General features: G+C 40.5%; 1 protein-coding gene across 1 annotated transcript; it reads left to right on the forward strand.

Annotated features, from left to right (window-relative positions):
* Positions 1–963: 963 nt before the first annotated feature.
* Positions 964–4,123, forward strand: LOC147924282 (uncharacterized). Its single transcript, XM_087496698.1, has 3 exons — positions 964–1,972; positions 3,224–3,801; positions 4,079–4,123. The coding sequence occupies exons 1-3, from the start codon at positions 1,006–1,008 to the stop codon at positions 4,121–4,123; spliced, it is 1,590 nt and encodes a 529-aa protein (XP_087352824.1). The 5' UTR covers positions 964–1,005.
* The last annotated feature ends 18,475 nt before the right edge of the window (positions 4,124–22,598 follow it).

A 22,598-nucleotide genomic window follows, 5' to 3' on the forward strand; every position in this document is an offset into this window, starting at 1 on the left:
ACATAGCTGTTTACAGCTTCTAAGCAATGTTTTCTTGGTTTTAACCTGTTTTGGGACAAAATGGTTATAAGTGGCTTTTAAACTCTCCACATCTATCTCAAACTCTTATACTTAGTTAGTTGCATTGGATTAAGACACATTTTAACCCCATACACACTAACATAGCTGTTTACAGCTACTAAGCAATGTTTTCTTGCTGTTAGCCTGTTTTGGGACAAAATGGGTATAAGTGGCTTTTAAACTTTTCACATATATCTCAAACTCTTATAATTAGTTAGTTGCATTGGATTAAGACACATTTTAACCCCAGAAACACTAACATAGCTGTTTACAACTTCTAAGCAATGTTTTCTTGGTTTTAGCCTGTTTTGGGACAAAATGGGTATAAGTGGCTTTTAAACTCTCCACATCTATCTCTATAATTTGGGATCTTGATCACCATGTCCGTACAAGTCAACGTCCGTACAAGTCAACGACCGTTCTCTCTCATCGGGCCAACCATACCATCTCGTGTAGAAGCCCACTTGAAGTCTTCTAAGGCTTGTATGAGACAACCAAGTCTCTAGATCCTTCTCCTACCGACCGTTGGAGTTTGTGTGCAAGTGGGAAGATATTTCAACTCACAAGTCACATGTTATGTTAAGAAGGAAGGATGTCACTTTCAGTCATGTAAAGCGTGTATAGGATCCCATAGGAATATGCTGTTTACTTTGTCTATAATTAGGATGTATCTAGGTTCTTTTTCAAGTAAGAAGTTTGATTCTTCTTCTATACTCTCTCTCTTACACTTCCATACTCTCTTCTACTCTCTCGTGCGAACACTCTCAAACTCACTCGATCTCTACACTCTCTCGTTTCTAAACTTACATGGTATCAGAGCCTTGTGGTTCCTCTCGTTAAACTCTTCATTCACTCTACTTTCTTCCGCAACTCGTTCATTCAATCTCTTGAGTTTTTTTTTTCTTTAACCGTTGGGTAAACTTATTGACCATTGGACAAAACTCCATGGAAAGCACCAAAACCTTGGTTGTTCCAGTTACTCTCAAAGGAGAGAACTATTTGTTGTGGGCAAGGACCACAAAGACGGCGCTATGTGGCCGAGGGCTTTGGACCCATGTGACAACAAGTGAAGCTCCGAAGGGCGAGCCGACTGAAGACGGCAAAGTTGTGGCCACAAGTGGTGAAGAAAAGTGGTTTCAAGAAGACCAAAGTGTTCTCGCCATCATACAAAACTCTCTCGATGCTCCAATACTCGAGGCCTACTCGTATTGTGAAACGGCCAAGGATCTATGGGATACCTTGCAAAACGTCTTTGGTAACACTACCAATTTAAGCCGAGTCTTTGAGATCAAGAGAGCCATCAACAACCTAAGCCAAGAAGACATGGAGTTCACCAAACACTTTGGGAAGTTTAGGTCCCTTTGGGCTGAGCTTGAGATGCTTAGGCCAGCGACTCTTGATCCGGCAATCTTGAATGAGAGGCGTGAACAAGACAAGGTGTTCGGCCTCCTCCTTACGCTGAATCCATCTTACAACGATCTTATCAAGCATATCTTGAGGTCGGACAAGCTTCCCAGCCTGGAGGAAGTGTGTAGTCAGATTCAAAAGGAGCATGGTTCCATGGGGTTGTTTGGTAACAAGGGGGAGCTTGTAACCGCCAACCAAGCTGATGTAGCGACCGCAAACAAGGGCTACTATCGAGGAGATAACAAGAAAGAACCAGTGTGTCACCACTGCAAGAAGCCGGGCCATTTCAAGAATGAGTGTTGGATTCTCCACCCACACCTCCGAGTAAACCGACCAATGAACCACCGTGGAGCACCAAGAGCTCATCAAGCGAGTGTGGAGCCATTGGTTGCTGAACTGAACCCTCGAGCTCCGGATATGAATGGAACTGCCCTGGCTGCCTCGTCGGACCTCGTGAGGAAGTCTGATCTTGATGCGCTCATTAAGGCACTCAAAGAAAGTTCCGGTAACTCTTATCTTGCCTTGAATCAAACTAAACCGCTCATAGTTGATTCCGGTGCTTCTCACCACATGATTAGTGATTCTAGGTTAATGAGTGATATTAAACCGGCTAGTGGTAATGTTGTGATAGCAAATGGTGAGAAAGTGCCAGTTAAAGGCATTGGAAACTTGAAATTATTTGATAAAGATACTAAAGCGTTCTATATGCCAAATTTTACTTCCAACTTGCTATCAGTTAAGAGAGCCACTACTGATTTGAATTGTTATGCAATATTTGGTCCTAACAAGGTTCATTTTCAGGATATTGAGACAAGTAAGGTCCTTGGTCAAGGAGGTTCCAAGGGTGATCTCTATATGCTTGAGGACTTGAATTTATCTGCTTCTTGTTTTAATTCGGTTGTTGTTAAACCTAGTGATTCTATTTTACATGCTAGGCTAGGACATCCTCACTCTAGAGCTTTAGCTTTAATGTTCCCTAATATTTCTTTTCAAAATGATGGGTGTGAGGCTTGTATTCTTGGTAAACATTGCAAGGCTGTTTTTCCTAAATCTATTACTATTTATGAAAAATGTTTTGATTTGGTTCATTCTGATGTTTGGACATCCCCTTGCTTATCTAGAGAAAATCAAAAGTATTTTGTGACTTTTATTGATGAAAAATCAAAATATACTTGGATAACTTTGCTTCCTTCTAAGGATAGAGTTCTTGAAGCTTTTACTAGCTTTCAAAATTATGTTACTAACCACTATCATGCCAAGATTAAAATTTTGAGATCAGATAATGGTGGAGAATACACAAGCCATGCCTTTAAGCAATATCTAGCCGAACATGGAATTCTTCATCAAACTAGCTGTCCATACACACCACAACAAAATGGGGTGGCTGAAAGGAAGAATAGGCATCTCATGGAGGTAGCAAGGTCCATGATGTTCCATACAAGAGTTCCAAAACGCTTTTGGGGAGATGCCGTGCTCACAGCTTGTTATCTTATCAACCGCACACCAACAAAAATACTCAACGACTTGTCTCCATTTGAGGTATTGAACAATGAAAAGCCTAACTTTGATCATTTACGAGTATTTGGTTGTGTTTGCTATGTGTTGCGACCAGGTGAACTAAGAGACAAGCTTGATGCTAAGAGTACTAAGGCAATGTTTATCGGCTATTCTACAACTCAAAAAGGATATAAGTGCTATGACTCGGAGACAAGAAGAGTTCTTGTGTCTCGTGATGTCAAGTTTGTGGAGTCACAAGGATTTTATGATGAGAAGAACTGGGATGAACTTCGCAATCTCTCGACCTCTTCTTCCGATCGGACACGCAACCTCCGGGTGATCCTTGAGAGGCTAGGTATTGAGAATGATCGGATCACCAACGCGCCGGCCAGTCAAGCATCACCAGAACAACCTGAGCCATTCCCTGAGCCCGACCTTGATCCACCCACTTCTCATACCAACGACGAAACTGAGTTGCCCACGGATTCGACCGAACTACCCGGAGACAACAATGATGTGCCATCCGAGGAACCGGCTGAGCAGCTTGAAGAAATTATTACACTAGGCAGAGCTAGCTCAGAGGCGGGAACTATAGTTCCTCTTCGACGTAGCCAACGTCTCAAGTTTCCCCCATCTAACTGGAAGAACACTAGAGTGTACTACAACAACATGGTCGTCGCACACCCAATTCAAGCTGTATGCACGCTGGCACACTTTCCGATGGAACATCAAGTGTTCCTTGGCCAAATTGACCAGCATTGGGTTCCCAAGACATATGATGAGGCCAAGGACCACAAGGTGTGGCGAGACGCAGTTGATGCCGAGAACACGGCCATGGTGCAAAATCACACATGGGACGAATCAGACTTACCCAAGGGCAAGAAGGCTGTGACGTCTCGGTATATCTTCACTATCAAGTATAAGAGCAATGGGGAGATTGAACGCTACAAGGCCAGACTTGTAGCTCGTGGTTTTACGCAAACGTATGGGGAGGATTACAAAGATACGTTTGCTCCGGTGGCCAAATTACACACAGTTCGAGTTGTTCTCTCCTTGGCCACAAACTTGGATTGGGATCTATGGCAAATGGATGTGAAGAATGCGTTCTTGCAAGGAGAACTTGAAGATGAGGTCTACATGCGGCCACCGCCTGGTCTAGAGGACACCATAGGCCCGGGAAAGGTGCTGAAGCTCAACAAGGCAATATATGGCCTTAAACAATCGCCTAGAGCTTGGTACCACAAGTTGAGCACAACCTTACTTGGGAAAGGTTTTCGGAAATCAGAATCGGATCATACTCTCTTCACACTACCAAGTGACAAAGGTATAGTGGTCATTCTAGTATATGTTGATGATATCATCATATCTGGAAGTGACAAGGTAGGTATTCAAGAAGCTAAAGAGTTTCTTAAGTCAGTTTTTGATATTAAAGACCTTGGAGAACTTAAGTATTTTCTTGGTATAGAAGTGTATAGGTCTGATGAAGGATTGTTTTTATCACAAAGAAAGTATGCTCTTGACCTCTTAAGTGAAGCAGGAAAACTTGGATCAAAAGCAGTGACCACACCTCTTGAAGAAAACTACAAGACAGCCGGAAAGGGGGAGCCTCCATTCGAAGATGTCACGCGATATAGGCGTCTAGTGGGTAAGCTCATATATTTAACTATCACTAGGCCTGATCTTTGTTTTGCTGTGAACCAGGTAAGCCAACACATGCAAAACCCAACTAGACACCACTGGAACATGGTGAACCGAATCCTTAAGTACATCAAGGGAGCTCCGGGACAAGGCATATGGATGGGAAGGAACAAGAGCACCGAGTTGATAGGATATTGTGACGCTGATTACGCCGGAGACCATGGGGATCGTCGCTCAACCACCGGATACTGCACGTTCTTGGGAGGAAACTTAGTCACATGGAAGAGCAAGAAACAAAAGGTTGTCTCGTTATCTAGTGCGGAGTCCGAGTATAGAGCCATGAGGAAGTTAACAACCGAGCTCATGTGGCTTAAGGCACTATTGAAGGATCTTGGAGTTGAATCATCAAAGCCTATCACTATGCATTGTGATAACGAAGCAGCCATCCACATAGCCACCAATTCCGTGTTTCACGAGAGAACAAAACACATAGAGGTCGATTGCCACAAGGTGCGAGAGCAGATTCAGCTAGGCGTCACACTCCCATGTCATACAGACAGCAAAGAGCAACTAGCCGACATTTTCACAAAGGCGGCCAGCCCACAAGTGTGCGAATACATTCACCCTCGGCTAGGACTCATGGACCTCACCAAACCTTGAGATCCTACGCTCTTTTTCCCTTAAGTATAATTTTTCCCAAGTGGTTTTATATACTAAGGTTTTTAATGAGATAGGTGATCAATGGTTCAAGCTTATGTCATAGGGTCCAATGACTAAAGCTTGAGGGGGAGTATAATTTGGGATCTTGATCACCATGTCCGTACAAGTCAACGTCCGTACAAGTCAACGACCGTTCTCTCTCATCGGGCCAACCATACCATCTCGTGTAGAAGCCCACTTGAAGTCTTCTAAGGCTTGTATGAGACAACCAAGTCTCTAGATCCTTCTCCTACCGACCGTTGGAGTTTGTGTGCAAGTGGGAAGATATTTCAACTCACAAGTCACATGTTATGTTAAGAAGGAAGGATGTCACTTTCAGTCATGTAAAGCGTGTATAGGATCCCATAGGAATATGCTGTTTACTTTGTCTATAATTAGGATGTATCTAGGTTCTTTTTCAAGTAAGAAGTTTGATTCTTCTTCTATACTCTCTCTCTTACACTTCCATACTCTCTTCTACTCTCTCGTGCGAACACTCTCAAACTCACTCGATCTCTACACTCTCTCGTTTCTAAACTTACAATCTCAAACTCTTATAATTAGTTAGTTGCATTGGATTAAGACACATTTTAACCCCATAAACACTAACATAGCTGTTTACAGCTTCTAAGCAATGTTTTCTTGGTTTTAACCTTTTTTGGGACAAAATGGTTATAAGTGGCTTTTAAACTCACCACATCTATCTCAAACTCTTATACTTAGTTAGTTGCATTGGATTAAGACACATTTTAACCCCATAAACACTAACATAGCTGTTTACAGCTTCTATGCAATGTTTTCTTGGTTTTAACCTGTTTTGGGACAAAATGGTTATAAGTGGCTTTTAAACTCTCCACATCTATCTCAAACTCTTATACTTTGGTAGTTGCATTGGATTAAGACACATTTTAACCCCATAAACACTAACATAGCTGTTTACAGCTACTAAGCAATGTTTTCTTGCTGTTAGCCTGTTTTAGGACAAAATGGGTATATGTGGCTTTTAAACTCTCCACATCTATCTCAAAGTCTTATAATTAGTTAGTTGCATTGGATTAAGACACATTTTAACCCCATAAACACTAACATAGCTGTTTAGTGCTTCTAAGCAATGTTTTCTTGGTTTTAGCCTGTTTTGGGACAAAATGGGTATAAGTGGCTTTTAAACTCTCCACATCTATCTCAAACTCTTAGAATTAGTTAGTTGCATTGGATTAAGACACATTTTAACCCCATAAACACTAACATAGCTGTTTATAGCTTCTAAGCAATGTTTTCTTGGTTTTAACCTTTTTTGGGACAAAATGGTTATAAGTGGCTTTTAAACTCACCACATCTATCTCAAACTCTTATACTTAGTTAGTTGCATTGGATTAAGACACATTTTAACCCCATAAACACTAACATAGCTGTTTACAGCTACTAAGAAATGTTTTCTTGCTGTTAGCCTGTTATGGGACAAAATGGGTATAAGTGGCTTTTAAACTCTTCACATCTATCTCAAACTCTTATAATTAGTTAGTTGCATTGGATTAAAACACATTTTAACCCCAGAAACACTAACATAGCTGTTTACAACTTCTAAGCAATGTTTTCTTGGTTTTAACCTGTTTTGGGACAAAATGGTTATAAGTGGCTTTTAAACTCTCCACATCTATCTCAAACTCTTATAATTAGTTAGTTGCATTGGATTAAGACACATTTTAACCCCAGAAACACTAACATAGCTGTTTACAACTTCTAAGCAATGTTTTATTGGTTTTAGCGTGTTTTGGGACAAAATGGGTATAAGTGGCTTTTAAACTCTCCACATCCATCTCTAACTCTTATACTTAGTTAGTTGCATTGGATTAAGACACATTTTCACCCCATAAACACTAACATAGCTGTTTACAGCTACTAAGTGTTGAAATAAGCGGAAGACTTAGAGAGATTTGAGAGGTTTAGAATGAAGAAGAAGAGTTGGTGGCGAATAGTATGAAAGAGAGTGATAATAGATTAGAATTAGGTAGGATATCACAAATACAACACATGACAAAGGTTTAAATAGGGAGGCAGCTAGGGCGACCACATGACCTAAAATAGAAACAAAAGAAATCGACAATTAGGAGAGAGAGGGGGTAGGTGATCGGTGATAGCGACTTGTCCTAGTCTTCCACTCTTGTCCACTTGCGCTTTCTCCCTAACGGCTACACAAGGGATTCTCGATCCTTCTCATGGGCCGGAGGTGAGCAGGCCTCCTCACTATCCTCACACATAGATGACTCGGCCTTAGTGCTTCACTCGGCCTTATTGCTTGCACGTACGGACGGTACGGACTGTACGGACGCCATAGGCTTATTCTTGATCAATACTCCCCCTCAAGCTTAGCCTGATGAAATGGCTAAGCTTGGAACCCGTGAAGCAGCACCTCATTAAAAACCTTGACTTAGAAAACCTCATGGGACAAAACTAAGCCAAGGGAAAAAGAGTGTGCTGTCCACGGATTAGGAAAGTTGATCACGGCCGTGTGATGTCTACAAGTCCAAGTTTGCTATGAATATAATCACAAACCTTGGGACTTGCAGATTTGGTGAAGATGTCGGCTAGCTGGTCTTGACTCCTTGTGTGGCATGGTAGAACCGCTCCCTCTTCGATCCTCTCCCTAACCTTGTGGCAGTCGCTCTCAATGTGCTTGGTCCGTTCATGGAAGACTGAGTTAGTGGCTATGTGGATCGCTGCCTCATTGTCACAATGCATTGTCATCGGCTGTCTTGTTTCAATGCCGAGATCCTTAAGTAGACCTTTCAACCATGTCATCTCATTAGTTAGCTTCCTCATAGCTCGGTACTCAGCCTCGGCACTTGAACATGACACCACCTTTTGCTTCTTAGACCTCCATGTAACTAGGTTTCCTCCAACAAAGGTGCAATATCCAGTAGTTGACCGCCTATCCAATGTGTCTCCATTATAGTCCGCATCACAATAACCCACGATCTCAGTGTTGCCGTTTTTACCCATCCAAATGCCTTGACCAGGGCTGCCCTTGAGATAGCTCAAAATCCTCTCCACTTGACTCCATTGATACTTGCTTGGAGCTTGCATGTGCTGACTCACCTGATTCACAGCATAAGAGATATCAGGTCGTGTGATAGTTAAATAGATCAACTTACCTACAAGCCGTCGGTAGCGTGTGACGTCCGGGAACGGCTCGTCCAATGGTTCGCGTGGTTTGCCTTCCTTCGCCCGAATGCTCTCCCCCTTTCGCTTGAGCTGGTAATCTTCATCCAGTGGTGTAGTAGCTGGAACCGTACCAAGTTTGCCTGTCTCAGCAAGCAAGTCAAGAGCATACTTGCGTTGTGAGAGGAAGAGACCCTCCGGGGAACGGCAGATTTCGATGCCGAGGAAGTATTTGAGCTCTCCGAGGTCCTTAATGTCAAAGGCAGACTTGAGAGAGTCTTTAATGGCAACAATACCGGCCTTGTCATCGCCAGTCACGATGATGTCATCGACATAAACCAGCACCACAACCAGGCCAAGTGATGTCTTGAGAGTGAAAAGAGTGTGGTCAGCCTCCGATCGTCTAAAGCCATTCGCCTTAAGAGTGGAGCTGAGCTTATGGTACCAGGCGCGTGGTGACTGTTTGAGGCCATAGATGGCCTTGCGTAACCGTAAGACTTTCCCGGGAGCAACAATGTCCTCAAGGCCAGGCGGAGGAGTCATGTACACTTCTTCATCTAGCTCGCCTTGGAGGAACGCGTTCTTCACATCCATTTGCCATAAGTTCCAAGAAAGGTTCACGGCCAACGATAGCACTACTCGCACGGTATGCAATTTGGCCACGGGAGCAAACGTTGCCATGTAGTCATCTCCATAGGTTTGAGTGAACCCTCGGGCCACCAGCCGTGCCTTATGCCTTTCAATCTCTCCCGTGCTCAAGAACTTGATGGTGAATACCCACTTTGAACTTACGGCCTTCTTCCCTTTGGGGAGGTCAGCCTCATCCCATGTGTGATTTCTGATCATTGCACCAGCTTCATCCTCCACAGCATCTACCCATACCTTATGTTCTTTGGCCTCCTCGTACGTTTGGGGAACCCAGTGTTCATCAACTTGGCCGAAGAAGGCTTGGTGCTCGGTCGGAAGCAGCTCGAGCGAACATACGGCTTGGATAGGATGTGCGACGGCTTGACTGTTGTAGTAGACCCTCTTATCTTTCCATGTAGAGGGGTGAGACCGGACACGCGTGCTTCGTCGTGGAGCTGGTTGAGCTGGCGGCACTGATTGGCTGGACTGAGTGACATCTTCGATGACCGGTTCAGCATCAGGTCGTGTCTCGGTCAGGCTTGAGTTTGGCTCGGGCATCTCATGTGCCTCGGTCATGCTCTGGTTTGGCTCGGGCATCTCATGGTCCGGGGATATCATCTCGGGCATAGCACCTTCCGGCTCGAGCGTATGGTCAATGGAGCTCGGGTTGGGTTCTGGCTGAGGAAGGGCTGTGGCCGTAGGCGGATTTCCGAGATGGTCAAGGAGAAACTTAAGGCTGGAGGCTCTATCATTTGGTGATGATGAAAGATCCTTCAAGCTGTTCCAGTCTTTGTTATCAAAATAACCCACATTTTCCAAGAACCGAACATCTCTTGATACATACAGCCGGCTTGTCTTTGGGTCAAAACACTTGTATCCCTTTTGAGTAGTGGAGTAGCCGATGAACATACACCTTATGCTTTTGGGATCGAGCTTACTCCGCTGTTCTCCTGGCACAAGTACAAAAGAAACACACCCAAAGACCCGTAAGTGCTCTAGAGATGGTTTAAATCCATTCAATACCTCAAATGGCGATAGGTCATTAAGGACTTTGGTTGGTGTCCGATTGATCAGGTAGCATGCTGTCATCACAGCATCACCCCAATATCGCCTTGTAACGTGTGAATGGAACATCATCGACCGTGCCACCTCCATTAGATGTCGGTTCTTCCTCTCGGCCACACCATTTTGTTGGGGCGTATAGGGACAACTCGTTTGGTGTAGTATGCCGTGTTTTGCTAGGTGTTCTCTGAATTTGTGACTTGTATACTCTCCACCATTGTCTGATCTAAGTACCTTAATTTTAGCATTGAAATGATTAGTAACATAATTTTGAAAGTTTATAAAAGCATCAAACACTCTATCCTTTGAAGGCAACAAAGTAATCCATGTGTACTTAGATTTTTCATCAATAAAAGTCACAAAATATTTGTTATTATCTCTAGAAAGGCATGGTGAAGTCCACACATCCGAGTGCACTAAATCAAAACAATGCTCATAAATAGTTTTAGACTTGGGAAAAATAGATTTGCAATGTTTACCAAGAATACAAGACTCACACATGGAACTATCAAAAGAAACACTTGGTAACATTAAAGCAAGGGCACGAGAATGAGGATGGCCTAATCTAGCATGCCACACACTATCCAAATTAACAACAAAACAAGATTTAGTAGATAAACTTGGCGAGGTTCTCTCTAGGACATAGAGATCTCCACTCCCTTGTCCCTCTCCAAGAACTTTTCCAGTCTCAATATCCTGAAAATGAACACTATTAGGACCAAAGATTGCATAACAATTCAAATCATTAGTGGTTCTCTTAACCGATAGAAGATTAGATGTGAAGGTAGGCATAAAGAAAGCTTTTGTGGTTTTATCAAATAGTTTCAAGTCCCCTATTCCTTTCACTGGTATTTGTTCTCCATTTGCAATTATAACATTTCCTAAAGCCGGTTTTATATTGTCAATTAGACTAGGATTACTAATCATGTGGTGAGAAGCACCCGAGTCTATGACAAGAGATTTACTAGGCTTAGAGGTAAAGAAAGAGATACCAGACTCCTTGAGTGAGGCAATGGAACGGATGAGCGCCTCAAGGTCTGATTTCCTAACCACTTCTCCATAGGCTGCGGTCATGGCTGCCTCATCTCCTTGCTTTGACGGCCCGGCTCCCTTGTCGCTAACCGCTTCCTTTGAGAGGTTTGCTTTGAACTTGGCCGGTTTGAGATGAGGGTGGAGGACCCAGCACTTGTCTTTCAGGTGACCCCGCCTCTTGCAGTGGTCGCATATCCACACCTTCCTCTCCTCTTGCTTGTACACTCCTTTATTAGCCGTAGCAAGCTCCCCCTTACCGCTAAACAAGTCAAGAGAACCTTGCTCTCTTTGGATTTGTGAACAAATGTCTTCAAAAGAGGGAAGTTTCTCTGCCCTGAGGATGTGCTTCAAGAGATCGTTGAAGGATGGGTTTAAAGTAAGAAGGAGACCAAAGATCTTGTCTTGCTCCTTTCTTTCAGTCAACACACTCGGATCGAGTGTACTCGGCCGCAACATGTCAAGCTCGGACCATAAAGCTCGAAACTTGCCAAGATGTTTAGTGAACTCCACATCATCTTGGTTAAGCTCATTTATGGCCTTCTTGACCTCAAAGACCCGAGTCAAGTTGGAGATATTGCCATAGACACCTTTAAGTGTCTCCCACAACTCCTTGGCCGTCTCGCAATATGAGTAGGCCTCAAGGATTGGTGTGTCAAGAGAGTTTTGGAGAACAGATAGGACAACTTGGTCTTCTTGGAACCACTTGGCCTTCCTCTCGCTCTCTTCTTCTACTTCCTCCTCGGAAGCGCCTTCATCTTCTCCTTTGAGGTTTTGTTTTGGAGCATAGTCACTCTCGACATGACTCCAAAGACCACGACCTCCAAGGGCAGTTCTTGTGGTTCTAGTCCACAGCAAGTAGTTTGTTCCTTTGAGAACAACCGGCATGACAATGGGTTTGGCGTTTTCCATGGTTTAACCGCTATGGACCGATGGACAAAGCTTTTACCCGGAGAATAAAGAGAAATAGGACTGAGAATCGAGTGAACAAGAATGAAGAATGGAAGAATAGAAGAGATAGGTTATCAAGAACGACAACCTAGCTCTGATACCATGTTGAAATAAGCGGAAGACTTAGAGAGATTTGAGAGGTTTAGAATGAAGAAGAAGAGTTGGTGGCGAATAGTATGAAAGAGAGTGATAATAGATTAGAATTAGGTAGGATATCACAAATACAACACATGACAAAGGTTTAAATAGGGAGGCAGCTAGGGCGACCACATGACCTAAAATAGAAACAAAAGAAATCGACAATTAGGAGAGAGAGGGGGTAGGTGATCGGTGATAGCGACTTGTCCTAGTCTTCCACTCTTGTCCACTTGCGCTTTCTCCCTAACGGCTACACAAGGGATTCTCGATCCTTCTCATGGGCCGGAGGTGAGCAGGCCTCCTCACTATCCTCACACATAGATGACTCGGCCTTAGTGCTTCACTCGGCCTTATTGCTTGCACGTACGGACGGTACGGACTGTACGGACGCCATAGGCTTATTCTTGATCAATACTAAGCAATGTTTTCTTGCTGTTAGCCTGTTTTGGGACAAAATGGGTATAAGTGGCTTTTAAACTCTCCACATCTATCTCAAACTCTTATAATTAGTTAGTTGCATTGGATTAAGACACATTTTAACCCCATAAACACTAACATAGCTGTTTACAGCTTCTAAGCAATGTTTTCTTGGTTTTAACCTGTTTTGGGACAAAATGGTTATAAGTGGCTTTTAAACTCTCCACATCTATCTCAAACTCTTATACTTAGTTAGTTGCATTGGATTAAGACACATTTTAACCCCATACACACTAACATAGCTGTTTACAGCTACTAAGCAATGTTTTCTTGCTGTTAGCCTGTTTTGGGACAAAATGGGTATAAGTGGCTTTTAAACTTTTCACATATATCTCAAACTCTTATAATTAGTTAGTTGCATTGGATTAAGACACATTTTAACCCCAGAAACACTAACATAGCTGTTTACAACTTCTAAGCAATGTTTTCTTGGTTTTAGCCTGTTTTGGGACAAAATGGGTATAAGTGGCTTTTAAACTCTCCACATCTATCTCAAACTCTTATAATTAGTTAGTTGCATTGGATTAAGACACATTTTAACCCCATAAACACTAACATAGCTGTTTACAGCTTCTAAGCAATGTTTTCTTGGTTTTAACCTGTTTTGGGACAAAATGGTTATAAGTGGCTTTTAAACTCTCCACATCTATCTCAAACTCTTATACTTAGTTAGTTGCATTGGATTAAGACACATTTTCACCCCATAAACACTAACATAGCTGTTTACAGCTACTAAGCAATGTTTTCTTGCTGTTAGCCTGTTTTGGGACAAAATGGGTATAAGTGGCTTTTAAACTCTCCACATCTATCTCAAACTCTTATAATTAGTTAGTTGCATTGGATTAAGACACATTTTAACCCCATAAACACTAACATAGCTGTTTACAGCTTCTAAGCAATGTTTTCTTGGTTTTAACCTGTTTTGGGACAAAATGGTTATAAGTGGCTTTTAAACTCTCCACATCTATCTCAAACTCTTATACTTAGTTAGTTGCATTGGATTAAGACACATTTTAACCCCATACACACTAACATAGCTGTTTACAGCTACTAAGCAATGTTTTCTTGCTGTTAGCCTGTTTTGGGACAAAATGGGTATAAGTGGTTTTTAAACTTTTCACATATATCTCAAACTCTTATAATTAGTTAGTTGCATTGGATTAAGACACATTTTAACCCCAGAAACACTAACATAGCTGTTTACAACTTCTAAGCAATGTTTTCTTGGTTTTAGCCTGTTTTGGGACAAAATGGGTATAAGTGGCTTTTAAACTCTCCACATCTATCTCAAACTCTTATAATTAGTTAGTTGCATTGGATTAAGACACATTTTAACCCCATAAACACTAACATAGCTGTTTACAGCTTCTAAGCAATGTTTTCTTGGTTTTAACCTTTTTTGGGACAAAATGGTTATAAGTGGCTTTTAAACTCACCACATCTATCTCAAACTCTTATACTTAGTTAGTTGCATTGGATTAAGACACATTTTAACTCCATAAACACTAACATAGCTGTTTACAGCTACTAAGCAATTTTTTCTTGCTGTTAGCCTGTTTTGGGACAAAATGGGTATAAGTGGCTTTTAAACTCTCCACATCTATCTCAAACTCTTATAATTAGTTAGTTGCATTGGATTAAGACACATTTTAACCCCATAAACACTAACATAGCTGTTTACAGCTTCTAAGCAATGTTTTCTTGGTTTTAACCTGTTTTGGGACAAAATGGTTATAAGTGGCTTTTAAACTCTCCACATCTATCTCAAACTCTTATACTTAGTTAGTTGCATTGGATTAAGACACATTTTAACCCCATAAACACTAACATAGCTGTTTACAGCTACTAAGCAATGTTTTCTTGCTGTTAGCCTGTTTTGGGACAAAATGGGTATAAGTGGCTTTTAAACTCTCCACATCTATCTCAAACTCTTATAATTAGTTAGTTGCATTGGATTAAGACACATTTTAACCCCATAAACACTAACATAGCTGTTTACAGCTTCTAAGCAATGTTTTCTTGGTTTTAACCTGTTTTGGGACAAAATGGTTATAAGTGGCTTTTAAACTCTCCACATCTATCTCAAACTCTTATACTTAGTTAGTTGCATTGGATTAAGACACATTTTAACCCCATACACACTAACATAGCTGTTTACAGCTACTAAGCAATGTTTTCTTGCTGTTAGCCTGTTTTGGGACAAAATGGGTATAAGTGGCTTTTAAACTTTTCACATATATCTCAAACTCTTATAATTAGTTAGTTGCATTGGATTAAGACACATTTTAACCCCAGAAACACTAACATAGCTGTTTACAACTTCTAAGCAATGTTTTCTTGGTTTTAGCCTGTTTTGGGACAAAATGGGTATAAGTGGCTTTTAAACTCTCCACATCTATCTCAAACTCTTATAATTAGTTAGTTGCATTGGATTAAGACACATTTTAACCCCATAAACACTAACATAGCTGTTTACAGCTTCTAAGCAATGTTTTCTTGGTTTTAACCTTTTTTGGGACAAAATGGTTATAAGTGGCTTTTAAACTCACCACATCTATCTCAAACTCTTATACTTAGTTAGTTGCATTGGATTAAGACACATTTTAACTCCATAAACACTAACATAGCTGTTTACAGCTACTAAGCAATGTTTTCTTGCTGTTAGCCTGTTTTGGGACAAAATGGGTATAAGTGGCTTTTAAACTCTCCACATCTATCTCAAACTCTTATAATTAGTTAGTTGCATTGAATTAAGACACATATTAACCCCATAAACACTAACATAGCTGTTTACAGCATCTAAGCAATGTTTTCTTGGTTTTAGCCTGTTTTGGGACAAAATGGGTATAAGTGGCTTTTAAACTCTCCACATCTATCTCAAACTCTTATAATTAGTTAGTTGCATTGGATTAAGACACATTTTAACCCCATAAACACTAACATAGCTGTTTACAGCTTCTAAGCAATGTTTTCTTGGTTTTAACCTGTTTTGGGACAAAATGGTTATAAGTGGCTTTTAAACTCTCCACATCTATCTCAAACTCTTATACCTTGGTAGTTGCATTGGATTAAGACACATTTTAACCCCATAAACACTAACATAGCTGTTTACAGCTACTAAGCAATGTTTTCTTGCTGTTAGCCTGTTTTGGGACAAAATGGGTATAAGTGGCTTTTAAACTCTCCACATCTATCTCGAAGTCTTATAATTAGTTAGTTGCATTGGATTAAGACACATTTTAACCCCATAAACACTAACATAGCTGTTTAGTGCTTCTAAGCAATATTTTCTTGGTTTTAGCCTGTTTTGGGACAAAATGGGTATAAGTGGCTTTTAAACTCTCCACATCTATCTCAAACTCTTAGAATTAGTTAGTTGCATTGGATTAAGACACATTTTAACCCCATAAACACTAACATAGCTGTTTACAGCTTCTAAGCAATGTTTTCTTGGTTTTAACCTTTTTTGGGACAAAATGGTTATAAGTGGCTTTTAAACTCACCACATCTATCTCAAACTCTTATACTTAGTTAGTTGCATTGGATTAAGACACATTTTAACCCCATAAACACTAACATAGCTGTTTACAGCTACTAAGCAATGTTTTCTTGCTGTTAGCCTGTTTTGGGACAAAATGGGTATAAGTGGCTTTTAAACTCTCCACATCTATCTCAAACTCTTATAATTAGTTAGTTGCATTGGATTAAGACACATTTTAACCCCATAAACACTAACATAGCTGTTTACAGCTTCTAAGCAATGTTTTCTTGGTTTTAACCTGTTTTGGGACAAAATGGTTATAAGTGGCTTTTAAACTCTCCACATCTATCTCAAACTCTTATACTTAGTTAGTTGCATTGGATTAAGACACATTTTAACCCCATAAACACTAACATAGCTGTTTACAGCTACTAAGCAATGTTTTCTTGCTGTTAGCCTGTTTTGGGACAAAATGGGTATAAGTGGCTTTTAAACTCTCCACATCTATCTCAAACTCTTATAATTAGTTAGTTGCATTGGATTAAGACACATTTTAACCCCATAAACACTAACATAGCTGTTTACAGCTTCTAAGCAATGTTTTCTTGGTTTTAACCTGTTTTGGGACAAAATGGTTATAAGTGGCTTTTAAACTCTCCACATCTATCTCAAACTCTTATACTTAGTTAGTTGCATTGGATTAAGACACATTTTAACCCCATACACACTAACATAGCTGTTTACAGCTACTAAGCAATGTTTTCTTGCTGTTAGCCTGTTTTGGGACAAAATGGGTATAAGTGGCTTTTAAACTTTTCACATATATCTCAAACTCTTATAATTAGTTAGTTGCATTGGATTAAGACACATTTTAACCCCAGAAACACTAACATAGCTGTTTACAACTTCTAAGCAATGTTTTCTTGGTTTTAGCCTGTTTTGGGACAAAATGGGTATAAGTGGCTTTTAAACTCTCCACATCTATCTCAAACTCTTATAATTAGTTAGTTGCATTGGATTAAGACACATTTTCACCCCATAAACACTAACATAGCTGTTTACAGCTTCTAAGCAATGTTTTCTTGGTTTTAACCTTTTTTGGGACAAAATGGTTATAAGTGGCTTTTAAACTCACCACATCTATCTCAAACTCTTATACTTAGTTAGTTGCATTGGATTAAGACACATTTTAACTCCATAAACACTAACATAGCTGTTTACAGCTACTAAGCAATGTTTTCTTGCTGTTAGCCTGTTTTGGGACAAAATGGGTATAAGTGGCTTTTAAACTCTCCACATCTATCTCAAACTCTTATAATTAGTTAGTTGCATTGAATTAAGACACATATTAACCCCATAAACACTAACATAGCTGTTTACAGCATCTAAGCAATGTTTTCTTGGTTTTAGCCTGTTTTGGGACAAAATGGGTATAAGTGGCTTTTAAACTCTCCACATCTATCTCAAACTCTTATAATTAGTTAGTTGCATTGGATTAAGACACATTTTAACCCCATAAACACTAACATAGCTGTTTACAGCTTCTAAGCAATGTTTTCTTGGTTTTAACCTGTTTTGGGACAAAATGGTTATAAGTGGCTTTTAAACTCTCCACATCTATCTCAAACTCTTATACCTTGGTAGTTGCATTGGATTAAGACACATTTTAACCCCATAAACACTAACATAGCTGTTTACAGCTACTAAGCAATGTTTTCTTGCTGTTAGCCTGTTTTGGGACAAAATGGGTATAAGTGGCTTTTAAACTCTCCACATCTATCTCGAAGTCTTATAATTAGTTAGTTGCATTGGATTAAGACACATTTTAACCCCATAAACACTAACATAGCTGTTTAGTGCTTCTAAGCAATATTTTCTTGGTTTTAGCCTGTTTTGGGACAAAATGGGTATAAGTGGCTTTTAAACTCTCCACATCTATCTCAAACTCTTAGAATTAGTTAGTTGCATTGGATTAAGACACATTTTAACCCCATAAACACTAACATAGCTGTTTACAGCTTCTAAGCAATGTTTTCTTGGTTTTAACCTTTTTTGGGACAAAATGGTTATAAGTGGCTTTTAAACTCACCACATCTATCTCAAACTCTTATACTTAGTTAGTTGCATTGGATTAAGACACATTTTAACCCCATAAACACTAACATAGCTGTTTACAGCTACTAAGCAATGTTTTCTTGCTGTTAGCCTGTTTTGGGACAAAATGGGTATAAGTGGCTTTTAAACTCTCCACATCTATCTCAAACTCTTATAATTAGTTAGTTGCATTGAATTAAGACACATATTAACCCCATAAACACTAACATAGCTGTTTACAGCTTCTAAGCAATGTTTTCTTGGTTTTAGCCTGTTTTGGGACAAAACGGGTATAAGTGGCTTTTAAACTCTCCACATCTATCTCAAACTCTTATAATTAGTTAGTTGCATTGGATTAAGACACATTTTAACCCCATAAACACTAACATAGCTGTTTACAGCTACTAAGCAATGTTTTCTTGCTGTTAGCCTGTTTTGGGAAAAAATGGGTATAAGTGGCTTTTAAACTCTCCACACCTATCTCAAACTCTTATAATTAGTTAGTTGCATTGGATTAAGACACATTTTAACCCCATAAACACTAACATAGCTGTTTACAGCTTCTAAGCAATGTTTTCTTGGTTTTAACCTGTTTTGGGACAAAATGGTTATAAGTGGCTTTTAAACTCTCCACATCTATCTCAAACTCTTATACTTAGTTAGTTGCATTGGATTAAGACACATTTTAACCCCATACACACTAACATAGCTGTTTACAGCTACTAAGCAATGTTTTCTTGCTGTTAGCCTGTTTTGGGACAAAATGGGTATAAGTGGCTTTTAAACTCTTCACATCTATTTCAAACTCTTATAATTAGTTAATTGCATTGGATTAAGACACATTTTAACCCCAGAAACACTAACATAGCTGTTTACAACTTCTAAGCAATGTTTTCTTGGTTTTAGCCTGTTTTGGGACAAAATGGGTATAAGTGGCTTTTAAACTCTCCACATCTATTTCAAACTCTTATAATTAGTTAGTTGCATTGGATTAAGACACATTTTAACCCCATAAACACTAACATAGCTGTTTACAGCTTCTAAGCAATGTTTTCTTGGTTTTAACCTTTTTTGGGACAAAATGGTTATAAGTGGCTTTTAAACTCACCACATCTATCTCAAACTCTTATACTTAGTTAGTTGCATTGGATTAAGACACATTTTAACCCCATAAACACTAACATAGCTGTTTACAGCTACTAAGCAATGTTTTCTTGCTGTTAGCCTATTTTGGGACAAAATGGGTATAAGTGGCTTTTAAACTCTCCACATCTATCTCAAACTCTCCACATCTATCTCAAAGTCTTATAATTAGTTAGTTGCATTGGATTAAGACACATATTAACCCCATAAACACTAACATAGCTGTTTAGTGCTTCTAAGCAATGTTTTCTTGGTTTTAGCCTGTTTTGGGACAAAATGGGTATAAGTGGCTTTTAAACTCTCCACATCTATCTCGAAGTCTTATAATTAGTTAGTTGCATTGGATTAAGACACATTTTAACCCCATAAACACTAACATAGCTGTTTAGTGCTTCTAAGCAATATTTTCTTGGTTTTAGCTTGTTTTGGGACAAAATGGGTATAAGTGGCTTTTAAACTCACCACATCTATCTCAAACTCTTATACTTAGTTAGTTGCATTGGATTAAGACACATTTTAACCCCATAAACACTAACATAGCTGTTTACAGCTACTAAGCAATGTTTTCTTGCTGTTAGCCTGTTTTGGGACAAAATGGGTATAAGTGGCTTTTAAACTCTCCACATCTATCTCAAACTCTTATAATTAGTTAGTTGCATTGAATTAAGACACATTTTAACCCCATAAACACTAACATAGCTGTTTACAGCTTCTAAGCAATGTTTTCTTGGTTTTAACCTGTTTTGGGACAAAATGGTTATAAGTGGCTTTTAAACTCTCCACATCTATCTCAAACTCTTATAATTAGTTAGTTGCATTGAATTAAGACACATTTTAACCCCATAAACACTAACATAGCTGTTTACAGCTACTAAGCAATGTTTTCTTGCTGTTAGCCTGTTTTGGGACAAAATGGGTATAAGTGGCTTTTAAACTCTCCACATCTATCTCGAAGTCTTATAATTAGTTAGTTGCATTGGATTAAGACACATTTTAACCCCATAAACACTAACATAGCTGTTTAGTGCTTCTAAGCAATATTTTCTTGGTTTTAGCCTGTTTTGGGACAAAATGGGTATAAGTGGCTTTTAAACTCTCCACATCTATCTCAAACTCTTAGAATTAGTTAGTTGCATTGGATTAAGACACATTTTAACCCCATAAACACTAACATAGCTGTTTACAGTGTAAGACTTTGTAGAATAAAGAAGAGAATCAAGAGATTGATGAGAGATATCGGTAGACAAAGAGAATGAGGAAGAAGAAAAGATTAGGTTATTGTTCCATAAGAATATCGGTTACAATGTAGGCTAATGCCTATTTATATCATGAGAAACTCTAGGGCTACACCCTTTACAAACCGCACAGCTAAGTGATAGGGACAGGAAGAGAGAAGAGACTAATCCCAAGGTTGATAGCGACCCGTCTTAGTCTCCTTAAACCAAACATCACCCGTGACTCTTCTTGCTCCACTTGCGCTTTCCCTCCAACGGCTATCTTGGGAATTCTAGAGTCTTCTAATGGGCTTAGGATGAGCAGGCCTCCTCTCCATTCCTTATCACTAGAAGACTCGGCCATTTCACCACACTTGTACGGACAGCCCATATTCAATACTCGTACGGACGGCCATGGCTGCCTTAGGCTTATTCTTTTGATCAATACTCCCCCTCAAGCTTAGCCTAATGAAATGGCTAAGCTTGGAACCCGTGAAGCAGCACCTCATTAAAAACCTTGACTTAGAAAACCTCATGGGACAAAACCAAGTCGAGGGAAAAAGAGTGTGCTGTCCACGGATTAGAGAAGCTTGATCATGGCCGTGTAATGTCTACAAGTCCAAGTTTGCTATAGATGTGATCACAAACCTTGGAGCTTGCAGACTTGGTGAAGATGTCAGCTAGCTGATCTTGACTCCTTGTGTGGCATGGTAACACCACTCCTTCTTCAATCTTCTCTCTCACCTTGTGGCAATCGCTTTCTATGTGCTTGGTCCTCTCATGAAAGACCGAGTTTGTAGCAATGTGGATGGCCGCTTCATTGTCGCAATGCATGGTCATGGGCTGCTTTGTTTCGATGCCTAAATCCTTGAGTAGACCCTTCAGCCATGTCATCTCGTTAGTGAGCTTCCTCATAGCTCTATACTCGGCCTCGGCGCTAGAGCATGAAACCACCTTTTGTTTCTTAGACCTCCATGTAACCAAGTTGCCTCCAACAAACGTGCAGTACCCAGTGGTGGATCTCCTATCCAGCGTGTCGCCATTGTAATCCGCATCACAATAGCCAACGATTTCGGTGTTGTCATTCTTGCCCATCCAAATACCTTGACCCGGACTGCCCTTGAGATAGCTTAGGATCCTTTCGACTTGACTCCATTGGTACTTGCTTGGTGCCTTCATATGTTGGCTAACCTGATTCACAGCATAGGATATGTCAGGTCGTGTGATAGTAAGGTATATCAGCTTACCTACAAGCCGGCGGTAGCGTGTGACGTCTAAGAATGGCTCGTCCATTGGTTCCTTAGGTCGGCCTTCTTTTGCCCGTAAGCTCTCCCCCTTTCGCTTGAGCTGGTAATCTTCATCAAGGGGCGTAGCAACCGGAGACACACCAAGCTTGCCAGTCTCCTCTAACAAGTCAAGAGTAAACTTGCGTTGTGAGAGGAAGAGTCCTTCCGGTGAGCGACAAATCTCAATACCAAGAAAGTATTTGAGTTCCCCAAGGTCCTTGATGTCAAATACCGACTTGAGAGAGTCCTTGGTGTCCTGAATGGCCGCCTTATCATCACCAGTCACGATGATGTCGTCGACGTATATGAGCACCACCACCCAACCAATAGAGGTGCGACGCGTGAAGAGAGTATGATCAGCCTCCGATCGCGTAAAACCATCAGTCTTGAGAGTGGAGCTTAGTTTGTGGTACCACGCTCGTGGGGACTGCTTAAGGCCATAGATGGCCTTACGTAGCCTCAAGACTTTTCCGGGTGTAACCATGTCTTCAAGGCCGGGAGGAGGCGTCATGTACACTTCTTCATCAAGTTCACCTTGAAGGAAGGCGTTCTTCACATCCATCTGCCATAAGTCCCATGAGAGGTTGACAGCAAGAGACAGCACAACCCGAACCGTATGGAGCTTGGCCACGGGTG

Source organism: Camelina sativa, chromosome 17 (assembly GCF_030686135.1).
Source record: "Camelina sativa cultivar CO46 ecotype springtype chromosome 17, ASM3068613v1".
Taxonomy (NCBI): domain Eukaryota; kingdom Viridiplantae; phylum Streptophyta; class Magnoliopsida; order Brassicales; family Brassicaceae; genus Camelina; species Camelina sativa.